The sequence below is a fragment of the Oncorhynchus masou genome, chromosome 13, assembly GCF_036934945.1.
Source record: "Oncorhynchus masou masou isolate Uvic2021 chromosome 13, UVic_Omas_1.1, whole genome shotgun sequence".
Classification (NCBI taxonomy): domain Eukaryota; kingdom Metazoa; phylum Chordata; class Actinopteri; order Salmoniformes; family Salmonidae; genus Oncorhynchus; species Oncorhynchus masou.
In genome coordinates, this window is record NC_088224.1 from 65,443,282 (window position 1) to 65,465,137 (window position 21,856).

The 21,856-nt window shown below is 45.6% G+C and overlaps 1 protein-coding gene across 2 annotated transcripts in view; it reads left to right on the forward strand.

The window, feature by feature from the left end:
* Positions 1-21,856, forward strand: part of LOC135552846 (Fanconi anemia group J protein homolog) — a 47,675-nt gene that overhangs the window by 17,340 nt on the left and 8,479 nt on the right. Inside the window, exons 15-20 of one of the 2 annotated variants that reach the window (XM_064984749.1) lie at positions 5,371-5,542; positions 5,740-5,861; positions 15,438-15,550; positions 15,728-15,810; positions 16,843-17,226; positions 19,055-19,978. In XM_064984749.1, the coding sequence (XP_064840821.1) occupies positions 5,371-5,542; positions 5,740-5,861; positions 15,438-15,550; positions 15,728-15,810; positions 16,843-17,226; positions 19,055-19,978 (1,798 nt within the window). Of the gene's footprint in view, positions 1-5,370; positions 5,543-5,739; positions 5,862-15,437; positions 15,551-15,727; positions 15,811-16,842; positions 17,227-19,054; positions 21,304-21,856 lie in introns of those variants that run through there. The other variant, XM_064984750.1, reaches the window with a different exon arrangement.

Consider the following 21,856-nt stretch of genomic DNA (forward strand, 5'->3'; position numbering starts at 1 on the left):
CCCTGCTGGAGAGCCAGTGGTTGTGGACTACACATTGCCACTAGGGGCCGGGGGTTTGATTCCCATGTTTTGAATGAGGGGTCATGCTAGCACTGCCCTGCTGGAGAGCCAGTGGTTGTGGACTACACATTGCCACTAGGGGCCGGGGGTTTGATTCCCATGTTTTGAATGGGGGGCCATGCTAGCACTGCCCTGCTGGAGAGCCAGTGGTTGTGGACTACACATTGCCACTAGGGGCCGGGGGTTTGATTCCCATGTTTTGAATGGGGGCCATGCTAGCACTGCCCTGCTGGAGAGCCAGTGGTTGTGGACTACACATTGCCACTAGGGGCCGGGGGTTTGATTCCCATGTTTTGAATGAGGGGTCATGCTAGCACTGCCCTGCTGGAGAGCCAGTGGTTGTGGACTACACATTGCCACTAGGGGCCGGGGGTTTGATTCCCATGTTTTGAATGGGGGGCCATGCTAGCACTGCCCTGCTGGAGAGCCAGTGGTTGTGGACTACACATTGCCACTAGGGGCCGGGGGTTTGATTCCCATGTTTTGAATGGGGGCCATGCTAGCACTGCCCTGCTGGAGAGCCAGTGGTTGTGGACTACACATTGCCACTAGGGGCCGGGGGTTTGATTCCCATGTTTTGAATGAGGGGCCATGCTAGCACTGCCCTGCTGGAGAGCCAGTGGTTGTGGACTACACATTGCCACTAGGGGCCGGGGGTTTGATTCCCATGTTTTGAATGAGGGGTCATGCTAGCACTGCCCTGCTGGAGAGCCAGTGGTTGTGGACTACACATTGCCACTAGGGGCCGGGGTTTGATTCCCATGTTTTGAATGAGGGGTCATGCTAGCACTGCCCTGCTGGAGAGCCAGTGGTTGTGGACTACACATTGCCACTAGGGGCCGGGGTTTGATTCCCATGTTTTGAATGAGGGGTCATGCTAGCACTGCCCTGCTGGAGAGCCAGTGGTTGTGGACTACACATTGCCACTAGGGGCCGGGGGTTTGATTCCCATGTTTTGAATGAGGGGTCATGCTAGCACTGCCCTGCTGGAGAGCCAGTGGTTGTGGACTACACATTGCCACTAGGGGCCGGGGGTTTGATTCCCATGTTTTGAATGAGGGGTCATGCTAGCACTGCCCTGCTGGAGAGCCAGTGGTTGTGGACTACACATTGCCACTAGGGGCCGGGGGTTTGATTCCCATGTTTTGAATGAGGGGTCATGCTAGCACTGCCCTGCTGGAGAGCCAGTGGTTGTGGACTACACATTGCCACTAGGGGCCGGGGGTTTGATTCCCATGTTTTGAATGAGGGGTCATGCTAGCACTGCCCTGCTGGAGAGCCAGTGGTTGTGGACTATACATTGCCACTAGGGGCCGGGGGTTTGATTACCATGTTTGCAACCTTCTTCAGTTTCTATTTCCTTCATATTTGTCTAAATTTAGTACAATACCGTTAAATTCAAAAGGAGCCATTTTACTTCAAAATGTGTGTGTGGTGGGGGTGCGCTGGGTCGTTCCTGTTGTGTTTGTGCACCTGGGCGCCAGCCGAGAGTGCAGATTGACATTTGCCGTAGCTCTTCAGCAGACCGCCTCAGACCGATGTGGGCCCAGTAGATACACCACCTCCCCGTCAGATAATGCCCTTAAATGAGTCATGAAGGTGAAGATACACACCATGGCACACGATGGCATCCTTCCAGTCATACTCTCTGTACTACGTGTGAACTCAGACACACAAACTGTACACAGGTCCTCTCTTTGGTGTTCATAGGTTGCTTGTACATAGTTCTTGCAACATTTCATTAGCTGTCATTAGTTTGGTTGGATCAGTTGGAGGTCAAGGTGAGCTGTCTGGCAGAGGAGGCGAGTCTTGATGAATAGCTAGGTGATTTTCACTTGTCTGCCTGCCTTTCCATAGAGTAGCACATTCTCCTCTCCTAGACCTAGCCAACCCTCCTCGTCTCCCTGCCAGGTCCCCAGTGTCCGGTCTGAAGTCACGAGCTCTGATGGTCGGCTAATGAGTAGCAACCTAGCGGTGCCGAAAGCCCTGGTCTGCCCTAGAAAGCCTATGTAAATTATGATCGCCAGAATGGCCAAACAAAATGTTTTTAGATGGACGTTACCATGATCCTTTGTGTTTTTGGAGGGGGCATTCAGCCCACTGAGGTATAAGGTTCAGCGATATGGCGCGCTTCATATTCAAATAAACCATTGGTTGCATAGGAATACGTGGATGATGTCAGCTCTATCACTAGCTACTGGTTTTAATGTCTATGCTCCCTGCCTATTCTCTGCCCTGCCTCGCCTCGTCGCCTTTGAGCCCGGCTCTACTCAGTCAAGATTAAGGAAAATCTGCTCAATATTAAATGGCAGCATCAGTCAGGGCAACGAGACACAGAGTGTTTGTCCCAAATGGCACCCTGTTCCCTATCAAGTACACTACTTTTATGGCCTGACTCAAAAATAGTGCACTATATATGGAGTAGGGTTCTATTTGGTTCACAGCCAGAGTGATGTTTACTCTTAGTGTCTGAGAGATAAAAGCATTAGGGACCATTACCCTGGGCCCTGCTGCAAGCCAAGGGGCTCCTGCTGGAGTGGCACTGACTGGATTGTATTTCGCCCCCCGCTTTTATAAGGGCTTTACAAATTACAGCTCAGGGAATGTAAACAACAAGCTCTGTACAAGAACCGTTTGTGCTGTTCAAGTGCATGTGTTCCTTCTGTGTCTCAAATGAGACCTTACTCCCTATATAGTGCACTACTACCATGTCCCATAGGCCTCTGGTCAAATGTAGTGCACTATATAGGGAATAGGGTGCCATTTGTGAAGCATACCCTGTGTTTTAAGAGCCCTGGCTGGCCTTTTATTATTGGGTTCCGCTTCCCTTGTTATCAGGTTACTCGCTGTTCCCTGGCAGAAGTTTACGTCGGCTACATAAAGAACAATCCAAGATGCTGACTACAGTGACCCAGACCATCAGTTAGATCAGCAAGAGGGTGAACTTCGCATGTCTCCTCTCCCCTCCTTGCTGGGAGCGTTTTCACCCTCTTTTTTCCCCCTTTTTCCTCCTTGAATCGGCCTCTCCTCTGGTCTTCCTCAAGTGCAGCATGGAAGATAATGACTGTTTTGTTTCACATCCTAAAGTACATAACATTTAATAATTCACCCATTGTCAGTCAGGATTGGATCGAAAGCAATTGTTGGGACAACCAGTTTTGTGGAGGAGTTGTGGTGGTGGTTGACGAATGAAAAGCTGCTAAAAGAGCAGCGGGGGGCCTTGTCGATGTAACGCTGAGGCTTTTGTGAAAGTGTCATGTTTTATTGATGGAAACTTTTCTGTTTCCCGGCCCTCCCGTTTGTTTTGTGGCGCTAAGCGAGGCGACCTGATGAAATCTGCCTCTGCTTCATTTCACAATCACAGACAGGCTGTAGCTAGTCAGTCACCTTAGTGTGCCAGGAACTAGAGGAACCATCCATCCACCCTCTTGTAATGTTTAATTTCCCTTTTCTCACTTTGTTAGAGTAACCTACTAACTGCTTATCTATTTTTTTCATACATAATTATTTGATCTAAACCACGTACTGCCTGGGTTCTTTTTGGGTATTGTCTCTGAGTACGCCGCTGCTCACTGACAGTAAACAGCACATTTACACTTAACAAGGGACAGGGGGATAACGGGGCCCAAACAAACACCCCCTCCTCCCTTTCAGCTCTGTCCCCATCTCTCTCTTTGAATTTCTCTCTTTCGGTCAATCTCTCTGTCCTAGTCTCTCTGTATCTCACTTAACAGGGACAGCAAGGCCTGTATGAAAACCCCCTATGTTTCGGCCTTCCCCCTGTAGCCAGGAGCAAACCCAGCCCTGTTGCCCTGTTGTGAGAAGTTTTCCTGCTGACTGCAAGACACCAATAACTTCTACTTAACCCTTCAAACACATTTCCAAACCAATGAAGAAGCTCTTTGATTGTGAAGCCATGTGAACAATCCGCTGTGGTGGAGACATGACTAGATCTCTGCTAGGAGCTGACGAGAGGGCTTTTAGATCAATGTTCCTCCCAGGAGAGACCGTGACTTTTGCACTAACCACAGCTACAGTGATTTTATTACGGATGGAGGAGGAGAGGAGTTTAAACGCTTCAACTTTGTGGAGGAAGGGGAGGGGGAACAGCCATGGGAGGGCAAAAAGGGGAGAGCGGCTGGCTGGGGGGTTGGGGGGGGCGGAGGAGCTTCACGTGCCATCATGCTGTGAACTTTGTTTCAGACTTTAAGACACACACACACATACCTGCAGTGTCTGGATGCCAAGCTGTCAGGACAGTGTACTGTACTGTGTATCCCTGAACAGATTCAAGGTGCACCCACTAACTCTAAAAACAGTTTGGAGTTGTAGAAAGGAAACCTGGAAACCTATTTCTCTGTATGTCATGTGAGAGGAGTATATTATGCTGCTTTGTGAAAGGTTTTCTCAGGGTGTTCTAATGTGGACCACATTTCTTGGGTCTAATATGGCCCTAGTTTTTCCTCCTGTTTACTGTAGTCTCAACTCCTGCTCTGTTGCTTCATTAGGTCATAAACGTCATTGGGATAGGGGGCAGCATTTTCACTTTTGGATGAAAAGCGTGCCCAGAGTAAACTGCCTGCTACTCAGTCACAGATGCTAATATATGAATATTATTAGTAATATTGGATAGAAAACACTCTGAAGTTTCTAAAACTGCTTGAATGATCTCTGTGAGTGTAACAGAACTCATATGGCAGGCAAAAACCTGAGAAAGAATCCAACCAGGAAGTGAGAAATCTGAGGTTTGTAGTTTTTCAACTCAGCCCCTATTGACGATAGTGGGATATTGGTCATCTTGCACTTCCTAAGGCTTCCACTAGATGTCAACAGTCTTTAGAACGTTGTTTCAGGCGTCTACTGTGGTCTGCCAGCAGCCACGAGCTCGTGACGTGCGGTCATGTGAAAGTTACCTTGCGTTCCATTGCTTTTCTACAGACAAAGGAATTCTCCGGTTGGGACATTGTTGAAGATTTATGTTAACATCCTAAAGATTGATTCTATACTTCGTTTGATATGTTTCTACGACCAGTAATATAACTTTTTTGCACTTTTCCCAGACAGGTTAATACCCATGTGAAGAATAGCTTCTATCCCATAGTGGTGCCAAGCATGATTCATGTTAGCACCAATTGATATTTATTTATTGGAAGGTTATGTAGTGTAGACTTCAGGAATTTGCTGATGACTGAGTTTGGAAAATTAGTAACAAAAATATGAATTGAAAAAGATATGAACAAATCACATTGTTTAATATTGTTGATGCATGCATGAAGCCCTGATCAATTTGCTGGTGTTCTGTTTTCCTAGATGCTGGACAAGCTGCGTGACCGCTGGACCAACACAGGGCTGTGGGAGAAGCTAGAGGAGAGGAAGACTGTGATCACAGAGCCCAGAGGAGGAGGGAAGGGAGACTTTGATGAGCTGCTGCAGGTGTACTATGATGCCATCAGAATCAGTGGAGAGTTTGCAGGGGACAGAGGTGAGACTGTGTCTCTTTATTTCATTCTATCTCTCACTCTCTTTTTCTCTCTCTCTATCTTTGTCTGTCTATCTCTTCTCTGCCAGGGATTACAGAGCACCGATTTGTTAATTCAGCATTGAGTAGCTGTGCACAAACAGTTATAAAATGTTTGGTGTTGGATACCTTTGGTGTTGTTTCTGCCCCCCCCCCCCCAGATGGAGCTCTGCTGATGGCAGTATGTAGAGGGAAGGTGAGTGAAGGACTGGACTTCACAGACGACAACGCCAGAGCAGTGGTCACCATCGGCATCCCCTTCCCCAACATCAAGGACCTGCAGGTAAGAACCAGAGACCGAGGTCAGAGGTGGCTCAACGTCTTGGTGGTGAGCCTCATCGGGTCTGTTTAACAGCAGAGGACCCAGAGGGACAGAGAGAGACCCATGTTTACAGTTGTCCAGCCAGTCACATACAGGTGGAGAGACCACCTCCCTCCTGCAGGTTAGACTTTGCGCTTCACAGAATCTGCTGGGTGCCAATGTATTTTCCTACAGATCTCCAGTGCCAACCCTGAAAACGTTCTGTTTTGTACACAGGTGCACACAACAAAAAGCATATCCTCCTCTTTTTTGGTGATCTGTAAAATAATCTCAAAGTGATTGTTCTGTTAGATAGAGCTGACCTTTGTTTCTACCCTCCTCCACTCTCCCTCCTCTCTCGCCATCCTTCCTTACCTTTTTGTCATGGCCCAGTGTTGCCTAATAAATCAGTCTGATACCAGCTTTCTGGGTACACAGTCTGAATTAAAGCACTGCAAACACTTGTAACGTTCTCTTACAAGCCAGATAATATATAGCATTTTAACTTACTCTAAGTTGTCTGTGTGATTGTTCCTTTGAGTCGAAAGAAATGTCCACAGGAAAGTACTATTATTATTGAACTTTTCAAAACGCTGGTAATGCTGTGGAGATTTCCATCACCTTGTACTTGCACAAAACCATGTAAACCGCTTTGACTCTGGTTGGCATGCATGCATCACGTGTACTTTCATTATTGTGTGCATGCCTTAGGTGATGATGAGCAAATTATGATAGCCACACACAGAGACATGCGGGTTAGTAACACCTTTCTGAGGATATTTTGTCTCATATTTCCACCCAAAATAAGGACGAAATCAGCAGACAACAGGTAAGTTCAAATTAAGTTTGTGATGAGCAAGTCAAGGTTGCGAGGCCCAACATCAGTATTTAGCCTTATGTAGCCCGCTCGCAGCTCCCTTTTGAGTAGCCCTTGAGGGATGGGAGATGGCTAGATGTGGCCGAAGACTGGAGAGAGCTATGGGCTCCCCTTGTCCTTCTCATGCTGAGAAACAGGCTCACCCAATAGCACAGCAGATCTTTTCTGTTAAATTATCTCTCCTTTCCTTTCCTCTTCTCTACTGAGTAAATAGGATAAATGGCAGGTCGCATGTCAGCTGCCCCAGAGGAGCCATGAGCGGGTGTAAAGGTCTGTCTCTTGCTTTTTATTTTCTTTTTCCGTTTTCTTTTTCTTTATTCTTTCCTTTCTTCTCGTGGTGTGTCAGCTGCCTGCCCTGGCCCCAGATGAGCCCTTAGGGGTGGTAAGGTCTGCTAGCTGACCCCCATTACCAGAAGAAGGGACTGGACATGACACTAATGACTGTCAGGGCCAGGTCACTGTATGTCCCCACGGCCCCTCTGACAGCTACGCTAAAACAACCCAGCGGGCGCCGGGCAGGCAGTAAGCCACAGGTATACAGCAACACAACGCTGTCCCTGCTGTGACAGGGATCTTATAGAGGGGTCAGATACATACTCGCATGCTCATATGACACATGTAGTGCATACTTTCTGTCTCGCACAACGACACTCATACTACACTCAAATTGTCTCACTCACATGCCCAGAGCCACAAAAATACATACTGTATATTCTCACTCGCCAACCTGTTTAACATTTCTACCTTTACCCCAAGCACATATAGACAGTCCCTTCTCCGAACACATTAACTTGGACTTACTCCCCCTGTCCCACATTTCTAACATGCACCCCCTATAGCTTATGTAGACCCCTCATGTAGTGTGGACGCCTACCTTCGTGCCTAGACTGCTTTTCCCAGACTCGACTCTCAGCAAAACTTTTTAAGGTTTTAACCGACTCACAGAGCAGCACTGCGTTTACTAGCCTTTTATCGTGCCTGAGATCAAAGGTGAACTGGAAACAGTCCTCCACACCGAAAGCTTTGCTAAGCTGCTATTACATCAAGGACGCATTCCAAATGGAACCCTATTCCCTATTTAGTGCGCTACTTTTGACCTTAGCCGTGCACTACTGTATATAGGGTACAGGGTGCCCTTTGGGACGCACAAAATGTTACATTATACACATGTAGAGTAGTTTTTTCCCCCCCCAACAGGCATGTCTTAGAATATGCAGCCGTGTGTGTGTGTGTGTGTGTGTGTGTGTGTGTGTGTGTGTGTGTGTGTGTGTGTGTGTGTGGGTGTGTGTGGGAGGGAGAGAAACACTCCTCTGGCTTAACAGGCAATAAAAGGACACTTACAGCTGATATGGCATCTCTGTTTGCTTAATGAGGAGCACAGCAGACATTTAAAGACACTGAATACTGTTTTATAGAGACCTGGTGTCTCTGCTTTGATACTTTATGGAGGAGGAGGACCAGACAGTTTGATCCTATGTTGTTGAGTGGGAGACACTTTGGAATTTTGATGTGTGTGTGTGTGTGAGAGTGCGTCCTGGTTCGGTGCTTGTGCGTGTGTGTTCACGTCACACAGGGACACACTGAGGACGAGGCACCCAGCTGTCAGCTCTGCCACATTAGGTAGATGGAGCGCTCCATAATCTCACTGACAGGCACAAGATGGTTAGGACTGCCAGGGGCACACACACACGAACGGGTCCGCTCAGCTGCAAACCATGCTTGCTGGTCAAATGTATGTTTTTAAGCATGAACAGGTAGTGGTGGGAGGACCGGGCCAAAGCGAGCGAGCGACTCGCGATCTCCTGACATTTTAACTAATCCCTTCTAGCTGGAGGTTTCTTTCACTTTCAGGAGGAGATTCGCTAGAAGCTAGAATTGGCTTTTTCACATATGCATCCTGTCATGTCAGATCTGGTGTTGACATGGTGCAGGGAGGTGAAGGGGGGGACGCTGAAATGGACTCCCATTGGATTTCGATGACATTGGCGGCTCGGGGCTACTGGCCATTTCCGTTAGTTTCGTGGTCTCAGAAGTAGATGCGTCAACCCCTCTGGTTGACAGGAGACATCTCATCTTACCATACAGCCGCTAGCCTCTGCCTCATGAGCCCAAATAACATGAGGTAGTATACATCTGGCCAGCAAGAAAATAGCATGGCTACTGCAGGTCCATTTTGACATGGTGAAGTGTTTCTTAATAAAGAAATAAAAAGTGATTTAGTTCCTGCTCCATTTTATTTGGTTCAGATCAAATATGTGTACTGAGTATGGGCGGACTCATTCAGATTCAGAACTCGAATGTCCTCAGAGGCAATTCATCTTGCAGCAGTCATAAAACATATAACATCTAAAAATGGGTTTTTACAAATAGGTAGGGTAAGTGCAATTTCATAATGCAAGTGCTAAGTGCAATTACTCCAACATTTGTTAAATTACAGAATTGCATTCTGAATAAAAGAGGCCGTGGCCATATTTCTTTTAACCTTAGGTAGTCTGTACTAGAGTTCGACAGATTAATCGCGATGGGCCGATTTCATATTTTCATAACAATCGGACATTTTTGGACACCGATTTTGCCTATTTTTTTATTTATTTTTTACACCTTTATTTAATCTTTATTTAACTAGGCAAGTCAGTTAAGAACACATTCTTACTTTCAATGACGGCCTAGGAACAGTGGGTGAACTGCCTTGTTCAGGGGCAGAACGACAGATTTTCACCTTGTCAGCAAGGGGATCCAATCTTGCAACTTTACAGTTAACAAGTCCAACGCAATAACGACCTACCTCTCTCTCGTTGCACTCCACAAGGAGACTGCCTGTTACGCGAATGCAGTAAAACAAGCTAAGTTGCTAGCTAGGATTACATTTATCTTATAAAAAACAATCAATCAATCATAATCACTAGTTAACTACACATGGCTGGTGATATTTTCTAGCGTGTCCTGCGTTGCATATAATCTGACTAAGCATACAAGTATCTGACTGAGCGGAGAAGGCAGAAGCAGGCGCTTAAACATTCATTCAAACAGCACTTTCGTGCGTTTTGCCAGCAGCTCTTCGTTGTGCGTCAAGCATTGCGCTGTTTATGACTTCAAGCCTATCAACTCCCGAGATGAGGCTGGTGTAACCGAAGTGAAATGGCTAGCTAGTTAGCGCGCGTTAATAGCGTTTCAAACATCACTCGCTCTGAGCCTTGGAGTGGTTGTTTCCCTTGCCCTGCAAGGGCCGTGGCTTTTGAACAAAGGTTAATGAAATACAAATGGTATAGAGATAAATAGTCCTATAATTCCTATAATAACTACAACCTAAAACTTCTTACCTGGGAATATTGAAGACTCATGTTAAAAGGAACCACCAGCTTTCATATGTTCTCATGTTCTGAGCAAGGGACTTAAACGTTAGCTTTCTTACATGGCACATATTGCACTTTCACTTTCTTCTCCAACACTGCATTATTTAAACCAAATTGAACATGTTTCATTTATTTGAGTCTAAATAGATTTTATTGATATATTAATTTAAAATAAGTGTTCATTCAATATTGTTGTAATTGTCATTATTACAAATAAATAAATAACAAATCGTCCGATTAATCGTTATCGGCTTTCTTGGTCCTCCAATAATTGGTATCGGCGTTGAAAAATCATAGTCGGTCGATCTCTAGTCTGTACCTGCATTCAGAGGGATGGAGCTGGAATTCAGGGTGGAGTGGATGGGAAGATTCAACCGCTATTTGATTGGCCTTCTGGAGGGTTCTGCCCAGGTAGAGAGATGGCTGTTGTTGCCCCATTATTTTTCCACAAGTCCTGACTATCTTTCTCAACCCATTTTTCTGTGCAAACTTGATATTCCCAAACCAGCAGGTCAAACAGTGGGACAGAATGCTCTCAATGAATGATTTATAAAACAGAATCATGATGGTTAGATCAACATTAAAAAAGTGCCTTTTCTGTAGGCCATGTGGACGTCCAGTTATGACACATCATCTCTCCCAGGACAGAAAGCAGAGAGAGGGGAGCAGTGTGTACACGCCTGTGTCGTTAGGGGTCATGGTGCTCTGGGCTGTGAACACACGGCACCTACCTGTCAGTCCCTGTTAGAGCCCTGTTCACCGGCATGTCCCATATGTCCCGCCCGTCAGACGCCATATGAACTTTTCACTTGTCAATCCCGAAAGGTTAGCGCTGAAAGTCCAGGACTGATGGATGGATGCAAATTGATGGAGATAGATGCCTTTGTGGCCTTTTTGTGGCATAGCTTGTTGCTTGTCTTGTGTAGACTGGACCACCTTTTCTGCCCGAACTACCTCCTGTCTCACCACCTCCTTGTCTGTTTGCTCGATTCCCCCCATCTTTCACAACAGATCTGTCTACCACACCACCTTCTTCATCACTTGTATTGACTAGACCCCCTCCTGCCTGTCATCTCTTCTTCACCTCTGCTGTATCCTCCCTTTATTCCCCCTTTCACAACAGATCTGTCTGAGGGGGCATTCTCGGCAGGCAATAATAAACCTCTTCAGGCCCTATGTATTTTTAAGAGGGTTGGCGTCTCCCCCTGAGCTCCCTGTCTGCCCCTCACCTTCCCACTCCACAGCCCACATTAATCACATTAGTGCTCAGTGGATGAGCCCTGCCTGATGCCTGAAAGGTGCTGGATGGCAGGTCAGAGCACAGGTGATATCCCACAGCTATGGTTAGCCTTCCAGCCACTGGGGCACATTTGGTGGTTTTGGGGTGTCTGACGGGTAGCGATTGATTTGTCCTTCTCGCTTCATGTCAAAGATAATGCTCCGGGCTACACAAGATATATTCAAATGTCATGATTTTGGAAAATCGAAGGCTGCTTCAGTTCAACGTTAATTTATTGATCCCCAACCAAGACATTTGATTGCAAATATTTTCTCTTTATTTATTTATTTATTTATTTATGTGTGGGTGTGTATATATACACTGCTCAAAAAAATAAAGGGAACACTAAAATGAATGAAATATTCTTATTAACTACTTTTTTCTTTACATAGTTGAATGTGCTGACAACAAAATCACACAAAAATTATCAATGGAAATCAAATTTATCAACCCATGGAGGTCTCAAAATTAAAGTGGAAAACCACACTACGGGCTGATCCAACTTTGATGTAATATCCTTAAAACAAGTCAAAATGAGGCTCGGTAGTGTGTGTGGCCTCCACGTGCCTGTATGACCTCCCTACAATGCCTGGGCATGCTCCTGATGAGGTGGCGGATGGTCTCCTGAGGGATCTCCTCCCAAACCTGGACTAAAGCATCCGCCAACTCCTGGACAGTCTGTGGTGCAACGTGGCGTTGGTGGATGGAGCGAGACATGATGTCCCAGATGTGCTCAATTGGATTCAGGTCTGGGGAACGGGCGGGCCAGTCCATAGCATCAATGCCTTCCTCTTGCCACCCCACACCATGACTGACCCACCGCCAAACCGGTTATGCTGGAGGATGACACCTACACCACCCGATGTCACTGGAAGGCCGTAAAGATCAAGGACAACAATCACCCGAGCCACTGCCTGTTCACCCCGCTATCATCCAGAAGGCAAGGTCAGTACAGGTGCATCAAAGCTGGGACCGAGAGACTGACGGCAAAGCCATCAGACTGTTAAACAGCCACCACTAACATTGAGTGGCTGCTGCCAATACACTGACTCAACTCCAGCCACTTTAATAATGGGAATTGATGGGAAATGATGTAAAATATATCACTAGCCACTTTAAACAATGCTACCTAATATTATTTTATTTATTTTATTTCACCTTTATTTAACCAAGTAGGCTAGTTGAGAACAAGTTCTCATTTGCAACTGCGACCTGGCCAAGATAAAGCTTAGCAGTGTGAACAGACAACACAGAGTTACACATGGAGTAAACAATTAACAAGTCAATAACACAGTACAAAAAAGGGGAGTCTATATACATTGTGTGCAAAAGGCATGAGGAGGTAGGCGAATAATTACAATTTTGCAGATTAGCACTGGAGTGATAAATGATCAGATGGTCATGTACAGGTAGAGATATTGGTGTGCAAAAGAGCAGAAAAGTAAATAAATAGAAACAGTATGGGGATGAGGTAGGTGAAAATGGGTGGGCTATTTACCAATAGACTATGTACAGCTGCAGCGATCGGTTAGCTGCTCAGATAGCACATGTTTGAAGTTGGTGAGGGAGATAAAAGTCTCCAACTTCAGGGATTTTTGCAATTCGTTCCAGTCACAGGCAGCAGAGTACTGGAACGAAAGGCGGCCAAATGAGGTGTTGGCTTTAGGGATGATCAGTGAGATACACCTGCTGGAGCGCGTGCTACGGATGGGTGTTGCCATCGTGACCTGTGAACTGAGATAAGGCGGAGCTTTACCTAGCATGGACTTGTAGATGACCTGGAGCCAGTGGGTCTGGCGACGAATATGTAGCGAGGGCCAGCCGACTAGAGCATACAAGTCGCAGTGGTGGTTGGTATAAGGTGCTTTAGTGACAAAACGGGTGGCACTGTGATAAACTGCATCCAGTTTGCTGAGTAGAGTGTTGGAGGCAATTTTGTAGATGACATCGCCGAAGTCGAGGATCGGTAGGATAGTCAGTTTTACTAGGGTAAGTTTGGCGGCGTGAGTGAAGGAGGCTTTGTTGCGGAATAGAAAGCCGACTCTTGATTTGATTTTCGATTGGAGATGTTTGATATGAGTCTGGAAGGAGAGTTTACAGTATAGCCAGACACCTAGGTACTTATAGGTGTCCACATATTCAAGGTCAGAACCATCCAGGGTGGTGATGCTCGTCGGGCATGCGGGTGCAGGCAGCGATCGGTTGAAAAGCATGCATTTGGTTTTACTGGCGTTTAAGAGCAGTTGGAGGCCACGGAAGGAGTGTTGTATGGCAATGTTTACATACCCTACATTATTCATCTCATATGTATACGTATATACTGTACTCATATCATCTACTGCATCTTTATGTAATACATGTATCACTAGCCACTTTAACTATGCCACTTTGTTTACATACTCATCTCATATGTATATACTGTACTCAATACCCTCTACTGTATCTTGCCTATGTCGCTCTGTACCATCACTCATTCATATATCTTTATGTACATATTCTTTATCCCCTTACACTTGTGTGTGTGTATAAGGTAGTAATTTTGGAATTGTTAGCTATATTACTTGTTGGTTATTACTGCATTGTCAGAACTAGAAGCATAAGCATTTCGCTACACTCGCATTAACATCTGCTAACCATGTGTATGTGACAAATAAAATTTGATGTTGCAGGTAGCAGAACGTTCTCCACGGCGTCTCCAGACTCTGTCACGTCTGTCACGTGCTCAGTGTGAACCTGCTTTCATCTGTGAAGAGCACAGGACGCCAGTGGCGAATTTGCCAATCTTGGTGTTCTCTGGGATATGCCAAACATCCTGCAAGGTGTTGGGCTGTAGGCACAACCCCCACCTGTGGACGTCGGGCCCTCATACCACCCTCATGGAGTCTGTTTCTGACCGTTTGAGCAGACACATGCACATTTGTGGCCTGCTGGAGGTCATTTTGCAGGGCTCTGGCAGTGCTCCTCATTGCACAAAGGCGGAGGTAGCGGTCCTGCTGCTGGGTTGTTGCCCTCCTATGGCCTCCTCCACGTCTCCTGATGTACTGGCCTGTCTCCGTGTAGCGCCTCCATGCTCTGGACACAACGCTGACAGACACAGCAAACCTTCTTGCCACAGCTCGCATTGATGTACCATCCTGGATGAGCTGCACTACCTGAGCCACTTGTGTGGGTTGTAGACTCTGTCTCATGCTACCACTAGAGTGAAAGCACCGCCAGCATTCAAAAGTGACCAAAACATCAGCCAGGAAGCATGTGGTCACCACCTGCAGAACCACTCCTTTATTGGGGGTGTCTGACTAATTGCCTATATTTCCACCTGTTGTCTATTCCATTTGCATAACAGCATGTGAAATTTATTGTCAATCAGTGTTGCTTCCTAAATGGACAGTTTGATTTGAAACCTTTGTAAATTAAGATCTTTGAAGTTATTTGGATTTTTACGAATGATCTTTGAAAGACAGGGTCCTGAAAAGGGGACGTTTCTTGTTTTGCTGAGTTTATATAATACATTTTATTCATACATGTTCAGTTTTACAGACAGATAACAGCAAACAATAGCATAACACCCCCCCCCCCCCCCTGAAAGAAACCCGAAAAAAAAAACAGCAATGCTCTTATACAAAAAAATGGATAGAGTAGAAAATAATCGTTACCATGCTTCATTGAAATTTGACACAAGCAGAATATTCTCCATTAAAAATTAAGTAGGCTACTATGGATCAGGGTGGATTGCAGACTGCGTGTCATGTTGCCCATCACGTGATAGAGAAGACAGAAAGGGCTGCCATATCTTATCAAATGTGCTGGATCGTGACCAGTCCTTTCCATATGTAACATACTAGTGACTTCATCGAACCAGGTTTTTAAAAATGGGACACATATTTTCTATTATTAATCTTTCTGTGTTTTTGTAAGCATACCAGTCTGTCTCCTGTTGTCTTTTCTGCTCTGTTTTCAGCTTTGATTGGTCTTTGGTGGCAGCATTGCAGTGTCCTGATGACCCGTCCTGTGAGGTGTGTCTCTATCTAACATTCCAGCTGTGTTTTCAGGTGGAGCTGAAGATGAAGTATAATGACCAGCACTGTAAAGCCAGGGGTCTGCTGTCAGGCTCCCGCTGGTATGAGATCCAGGCCTACAGAGCCCTCAACCAGGCCCTGGGCAGGTACGGGTCTCTTTGTTTATGTTCCTGTTTGTTTCTCCATCCTTGACTCAGCCTATTACAGGAGGCTTCCTCCTAGCTCACAAATCAGGCTCATGATCAGAAGGCTGAAAAAGTTGTGATAAATTTTAAAAACCAGGCGGTTACTACCTGAACTTGACAATGTTTTTGCTACCACAGGTGTATCAGACACAAGAATGACTGGGGAGCCCTCATTCTGGTAGACGACAGGTTTGGGAACAACCCCAACAAATACATCTCAGGTACTGAAATTAATGATCACATGTTGCAGCCACTCGAGATTCATGTACTCACAAACAAGCCCTCTAATGTCCCTGTTGTCTTACACAATGTGTAGTTTCTTATCTTGGGCACATGGTGGTGATGGTAATCCATCCATAAGATAGAGGGCTTGTGTTGAGCAGGGTGGCAGGTAGTCTAGCGTTTAGAGCATTGGGCCAGTAACCGAAAGGTCGCTGGTTCGAATACCCGAGCCGACAAAGTGCAAATATGCCGATGTGCCCTGGAGCAAGGCACTTAACACTAATTTTATCCAGCAATGCCGTACTACTATGGCTGACCCTGTAAAATCAACACATTTCACTGCAGCCTATCCAGTGTATGGCAATAATTTTTCAACGCCGATACCGGTTATTGGAGGACCAAAAAAGCCGATACCGATTAATCAGACAATTTTTTTTACATTTTTTATTTGTAATAATGACAATTACAACAATACTGAATGAACACTTATTTTATCTTCATATAATACATCAATAAAATCAATTTAGCCTCAAATAAATAATGAAACATTTTCAATTTGGTTTAAATAATGCAAAAACAAAGTGTTGGAGAAGAAAGTAAAAGTGCAATATGAGCCAAACACCCTGTTAAGAACTCTTTTTATATATATATATATATATATTTTTATATATATACATTTTTTTTATATATATATATATATATATATATATATATATATATATATATATATATATATATATATATATATATTTTTATATATATATATATATATATATTTTTTTATATATATATATATATATATATATATATGACTTTCAATGTGGAGTGCAACAAGAGGCAGGTCGTTATTGCGTTGGACTAGTTAACTGTAAGATTGCGAGATTGGACCCCTGAGCTGACAAGGTGAAATTTAGCTAAACAAAATTCTTAGATTTAGTGTTATTAGAAATGACTGTACATAATTTGTTTTTAAATGGGTGTAGGTGGTGGAATGCCCTTCCACTAACAAGATTAGTATCTGTTTACCCCAGGTCTGTCCAAGTGGGTGCGTAACCTGGTCAGGCACCACGACACCTTCAGAGGTGCCATGCAGTCGCTGGTGGCCTTCTCCCAGTGCCAACAGGGGGCAGGAGAGATCCATGGAGCAGGGAGCCAGACCTTCAACAGCACCACCGTCCTGTCTCCAGCCAGTCAATCTTCAGTGACTGTGGAAGATCTGTCCCACTGTCGGCCCAGTCCTAGCCCCAGCTCAGACTGCCTTCTCTGGGCCACGGTGCACCACACTACCACGTCTCAGGTCCCAGAGCCCCACACCCAGCTACAGGGGTTCAGGTCCTGGGTTCCCCCTTTGGTCTCTGTCCCACCTGCTCTGTGTTCTCTCCCCACCACCAGCACTGGAAAGAGTGGAAACATAGGTGAGATGTATTACATTAGATACAGTGCATTCGGAAAGTATTCAGACCCCTTTACTTTTTCCACATTTTGTTAGTCTAAAATGGGTTCAATAGTTTTTTCCTTCATCCATCTACACACAATATCCCATAATGACAAAGACAATACATTTTTTGCAAATATATATAAAAAATAATTTAAAAAAATTACATTTACATAAGTATTCAGACCCTTTACTCAGTACTGTGTTGAAGCACCTTTGTCAGCGATTACAGCCTTGAGTCTTCTTGGGTATGACACTACAAGCTTGTCAGATTGGATGGGGAGCGTCACTACACAGCTATTTTCAGGTCTCCGCAGAGATTTTCGGTCGGGTTCAAGTCCAGGCTCTGGCTGAGCTACTCAAGGACATTCAGAGACTTGTCCCGAAGCCATTCCTACATTGTCTTAGCTATGTGCTTAGGGTCGTTGTCCTATTGGAAGGTGAACCTGTTCCACCAGAGACTCTGGGTTCGCGCCCAGGCTCTGTCTCAGCCGGCCACGACCAGGAGGTCTGTGGGGCGACGCACAATTGGCCTAGCGTCATCCGGGTTAGGAAGGGTTTGGCCGGTAGGGATATCCTTGTCTCATCACGCACTAGCGACTCCTGTGGCGGGCCGGGCGCAGTGCACGCTGACCAGGTCGCTAGGGGCACGTGTTTCCTCCGACACATTGGTGCGGCTGGCTTCCGGGTTGGATGCGCGCTGTGTTAAGAAGCAGTGCGGCTTGGTTGGGTTGTGTTTCGGAGGACACATTGCTTTCGACCTTCGTCTCTCCCGATCCCGTACGGGAGTTGTAGCGATGAGACAAGATAGTAATTACTAAAAAAACAATTGGATACCACGAAATTGGGGAGAAAAGGGGGTAAAATTTATTTGAATTAAAACATTTTTTTTAAAGGATCTCTCTGTACTTTGCTCCGTTCATCTTTCCCTTGATCCTAACTAGTCTCCCAGTCCCTGCCACTGAAAAACATCCCCAGAACATGATGCTGCCACGACCGTGGAGATGGTGCCTTTCCTTCAGACGTGACGCTTGGCATTCAAGCCAAAGGGTTCAGTCTTGGTTTCATCACACCAAATAATCTTGTTTCTCATGGTCACAGTCCTTTTAGGTGCCTTTTTGGCAAACTCTAAGCGGGCTATTGTGCCTTTTACTGAGGAATGGCTTCTGACTGGCCACTCTACCATAAAGGCCTGATTGGTGGAGTGCTGCAGAGATGGTTGCCCTTCTAGAAGGTTCTCCCATCTCCACAGAGGAACTCTGTCAGAGTCCCCATCGGTTCTTGGTCACCTCCCTGACCAGTCTAGCGTTTAGAGCATTGGGCCAGTAACCGAAAGGTCGCTGGTTCAAATACCAGAGCCGACAAAGTGCAAATATGCCGATGTGCCCTGGAGCAAGGCACTTAACACTAATTTTATCCAGCAATGCCGTACTACTATGGCTGACCCTGTAAAATCAACACATTTCACTGCAGCCTATCCAGTGTATGCTAATAAAACATACTAGAAGTCGACCGATTATGATTTTTCAACGCCGATACCGGTTATTGGAGGACCAAAAAAGCCGATACCGTTATTGATACCTTGCTCTGGTTCATTTAACAGTGCTAGCGGGCCCAACTCCTTGAGGCCAATGTTGGCATCTTGAACATACTTTCCCAGTTATTTTCTCATCTTTACTGTCAACACCTGATGACTGCTCCAGTCAGCTCCTCAGCTGAATTTCTAAATGCATTGTAAGAGTCTTCATACAAACGTGTTGTCTTTCCTTTCCATGATTTCCCATAACGTGTGTATTCTCTATGAGCAGGTGACCAGAAGCAGACACAGCAACACCCCTCCACTCATCTGAACAGTGATCCCAAGGCCCCGCCCCCGAACATCTCCACTCCCCTCTCCACCCCACGGTCCGTGCACCACCTCTTCACCTCAACCCTTGTGAGCTCCACCCACTTCAAGGCTCCAATCTTCCAGGCCCAGGACCCAAGCAGGCATCAAGATCATCTGGATGACACGCCACGGCCTGACTCTGTGGAGGAGGAGAAGAAGATCCAGGAGAATGTGAGTCAGGATCCCTGGATCCCCTTCCCAGGAGGGATGGCCAGTGAGGGGCTGGATGGACCGGCATCTACCCCTCACAGCCCGGACCAGGACCAGGGTCCGGTTCTAGTCCTCTCCCCAGTGGAGGTCCCTGCCAGTTGTGAGCCCAGACAGACCACTGTAGTTGTTGACGATCCCACCCTGCTAGAGGAAGAGGAAGACCAGAGCATCTTCTTCACACCTGAGATGTTTGATGACGAAGAGGAGGTGGTGGACACCAAGCCTCTCCCCAGGACAGTGCAGGGGATGATGACAGGAGAGGTAACTGTGCTTGCGTCCAGCCTTGCTCTCTCTACCGGAACAGCCCAGGCTCTGTCTGAGGACCTGTTTGGCCCAGAGCAGAGTCCCAGGGAGGACACAGAGACAGTCACTACCACTGATACCAAGAGGGGAGGCGCTCTCGCTCCCTCAGCCAGTAGAGACTGTGTCAGTGTGGGATGGGAACAGGACAGGCAGCAGGGGAGTAGGATAGGGAGTGGTGATGAGGCCCAACAGACCCAGAGACAGGAGGACCAAGGTCAGGGAGAAGGACAGGAGCTAAACCAGGGGGTGACCCAAGACCAGAGCAGGCAGACAGGCAGCAGGACACACAGACTGTCCAGGTCCAAACAGAAAGCTCCAGAGCCATCCTCAGGTAAATTAACCAGCTACTTCATTGTTGTCCCTAAGGTTATAACCATAGACAAGTAGACACCAGGTTATAACTAGATGATGAGGCACCAGGGCCCGTATTCACAAAGGGTCTCAGTAGGAGTGCTGATCTAGAATCAGTTATTCATTTTAGATAATAATTATTAAAATTAAATGGACGGGTGAGATCTGATCCTAGATCAGCACTCCAACTAAACTCTTTATGGACACGGGCCCAGGTTATACCCATAAACTATGGTTATAAATATAGATAGTCAAAACGCTCAGAAAAGCCAGTTCGTTCTCAGATCGTCATGTCTCATTATCTGGCGTGACAGCATAACTGGGTTGCCTCGTCTGACCGACATTATCTGTTTAGACAGTCTGGAGCTAACGAACTTCTCACAAATTGCCATGTTAACGTGCAGTCTTATATTTTTGTACACATCATTAAAATGCATGAAAATGTGTTTATTTTCATGTAAACGCGATGGAAGCATTGTCCCGTTACGTGTTTTAATGAGGTGTTATTTGGAGTGAGGAGAGGAGTGGAAGGATGCAGCATGCCTGATTCACACAGATAGACATCTTGCGTTTTTACACAGTTACTGTTCAATCTTTTCATAAATTAATTATCTGATGTAAACTAGAGGGGAGGTGGGGTGTGGGGATGTGTGTTCAATGACTTGGGTGAAACACACAAGGCCTTTCCAGCAACACAAGAAACCTCAGAAATACCATCATTCATCTTGAGAACATCTCATCTCCAGGGTGACTGTGTGTGTGTGTGTGTGTATATATATATATATATATATATATATAGCACTCCTACTGAGACCCTTTGTGAATACGGGCCCTGGTATATATATAAATCAATATATCAATAAATAAATAATAATGATTGTGGCCATCTGATATGGAAAATGGATGAATAAAATTAGCAGGTTTTTGTTTGTGTGGTGTCAAGTTGATGTAGAAGAGTGCAGATGTGTAGTTTGAACCATCAATAAAGAACCTTGTATTGGCTTTACTTTGCCAGTTACAGATGTTATTGACCCAATAGTACCAAAAATAAGTTTTTATCTTTCAGAAGGTAAAGCCGATAAAGAATTATAAATGCTGTATTTTTAAAATTTTAGTCTCAGTTGTTAAACTGCAGTTGTTTTTATGTTAATATTTTGTTAGTAGTTGGACCTGTTTGTCTTTTCTATAGTGGTGGTCAGTTTCTCTATTTCTTCATTCCGGCTTGCAGAAGCTGGTTACTATTGAATTTGATGTGATATTATGGCTTTCATTAAACCTTGGTAAATAAATATTTATTGACCTGTTTATGTCCATTGCTTCCCGTATATGCCTAATGTTCTGTATGTACGAACAGTTAAGCAAATGGCATATGTTCTCACGTACACCCTAACCATTCCCCTTTAATGGGGAAAATGGTTTAATGATGGCGTGAAGAGTAAAAGCCATTTACTGTGTTTGAAGGATTAGTTGTGATCGTGGTTTGGGCTTACCCCGACAATGATCAATCATACCATTGGTTAAAGAAGCTGAATTGTAGATGGAGGGAGGCAGGAACAGTGAAGTCTGCCAAATTAAGCCCCATTAGCTTGACACGACGCTGTCTCGTTAGAACACAAATCTCCCTAACAATCCCTAACCTGTGATTGGTTGACGGAGGAGTGGAATGTGGACGCCCGAACCATTCAATTAAAGCTCATCCCTCTGCTCATCAGCCTCACTATATGACAGTGCCTTAGCTTCGTTAGTTAATGTAATTGCATGGCTGAAAGTGGCAGGGCACCTCATTAATATCAGTATCAACAAGAGTATCATGGGAGAGGGTAAGCAGATGTCCGAATTAGAGGTCGACCGATTCTGA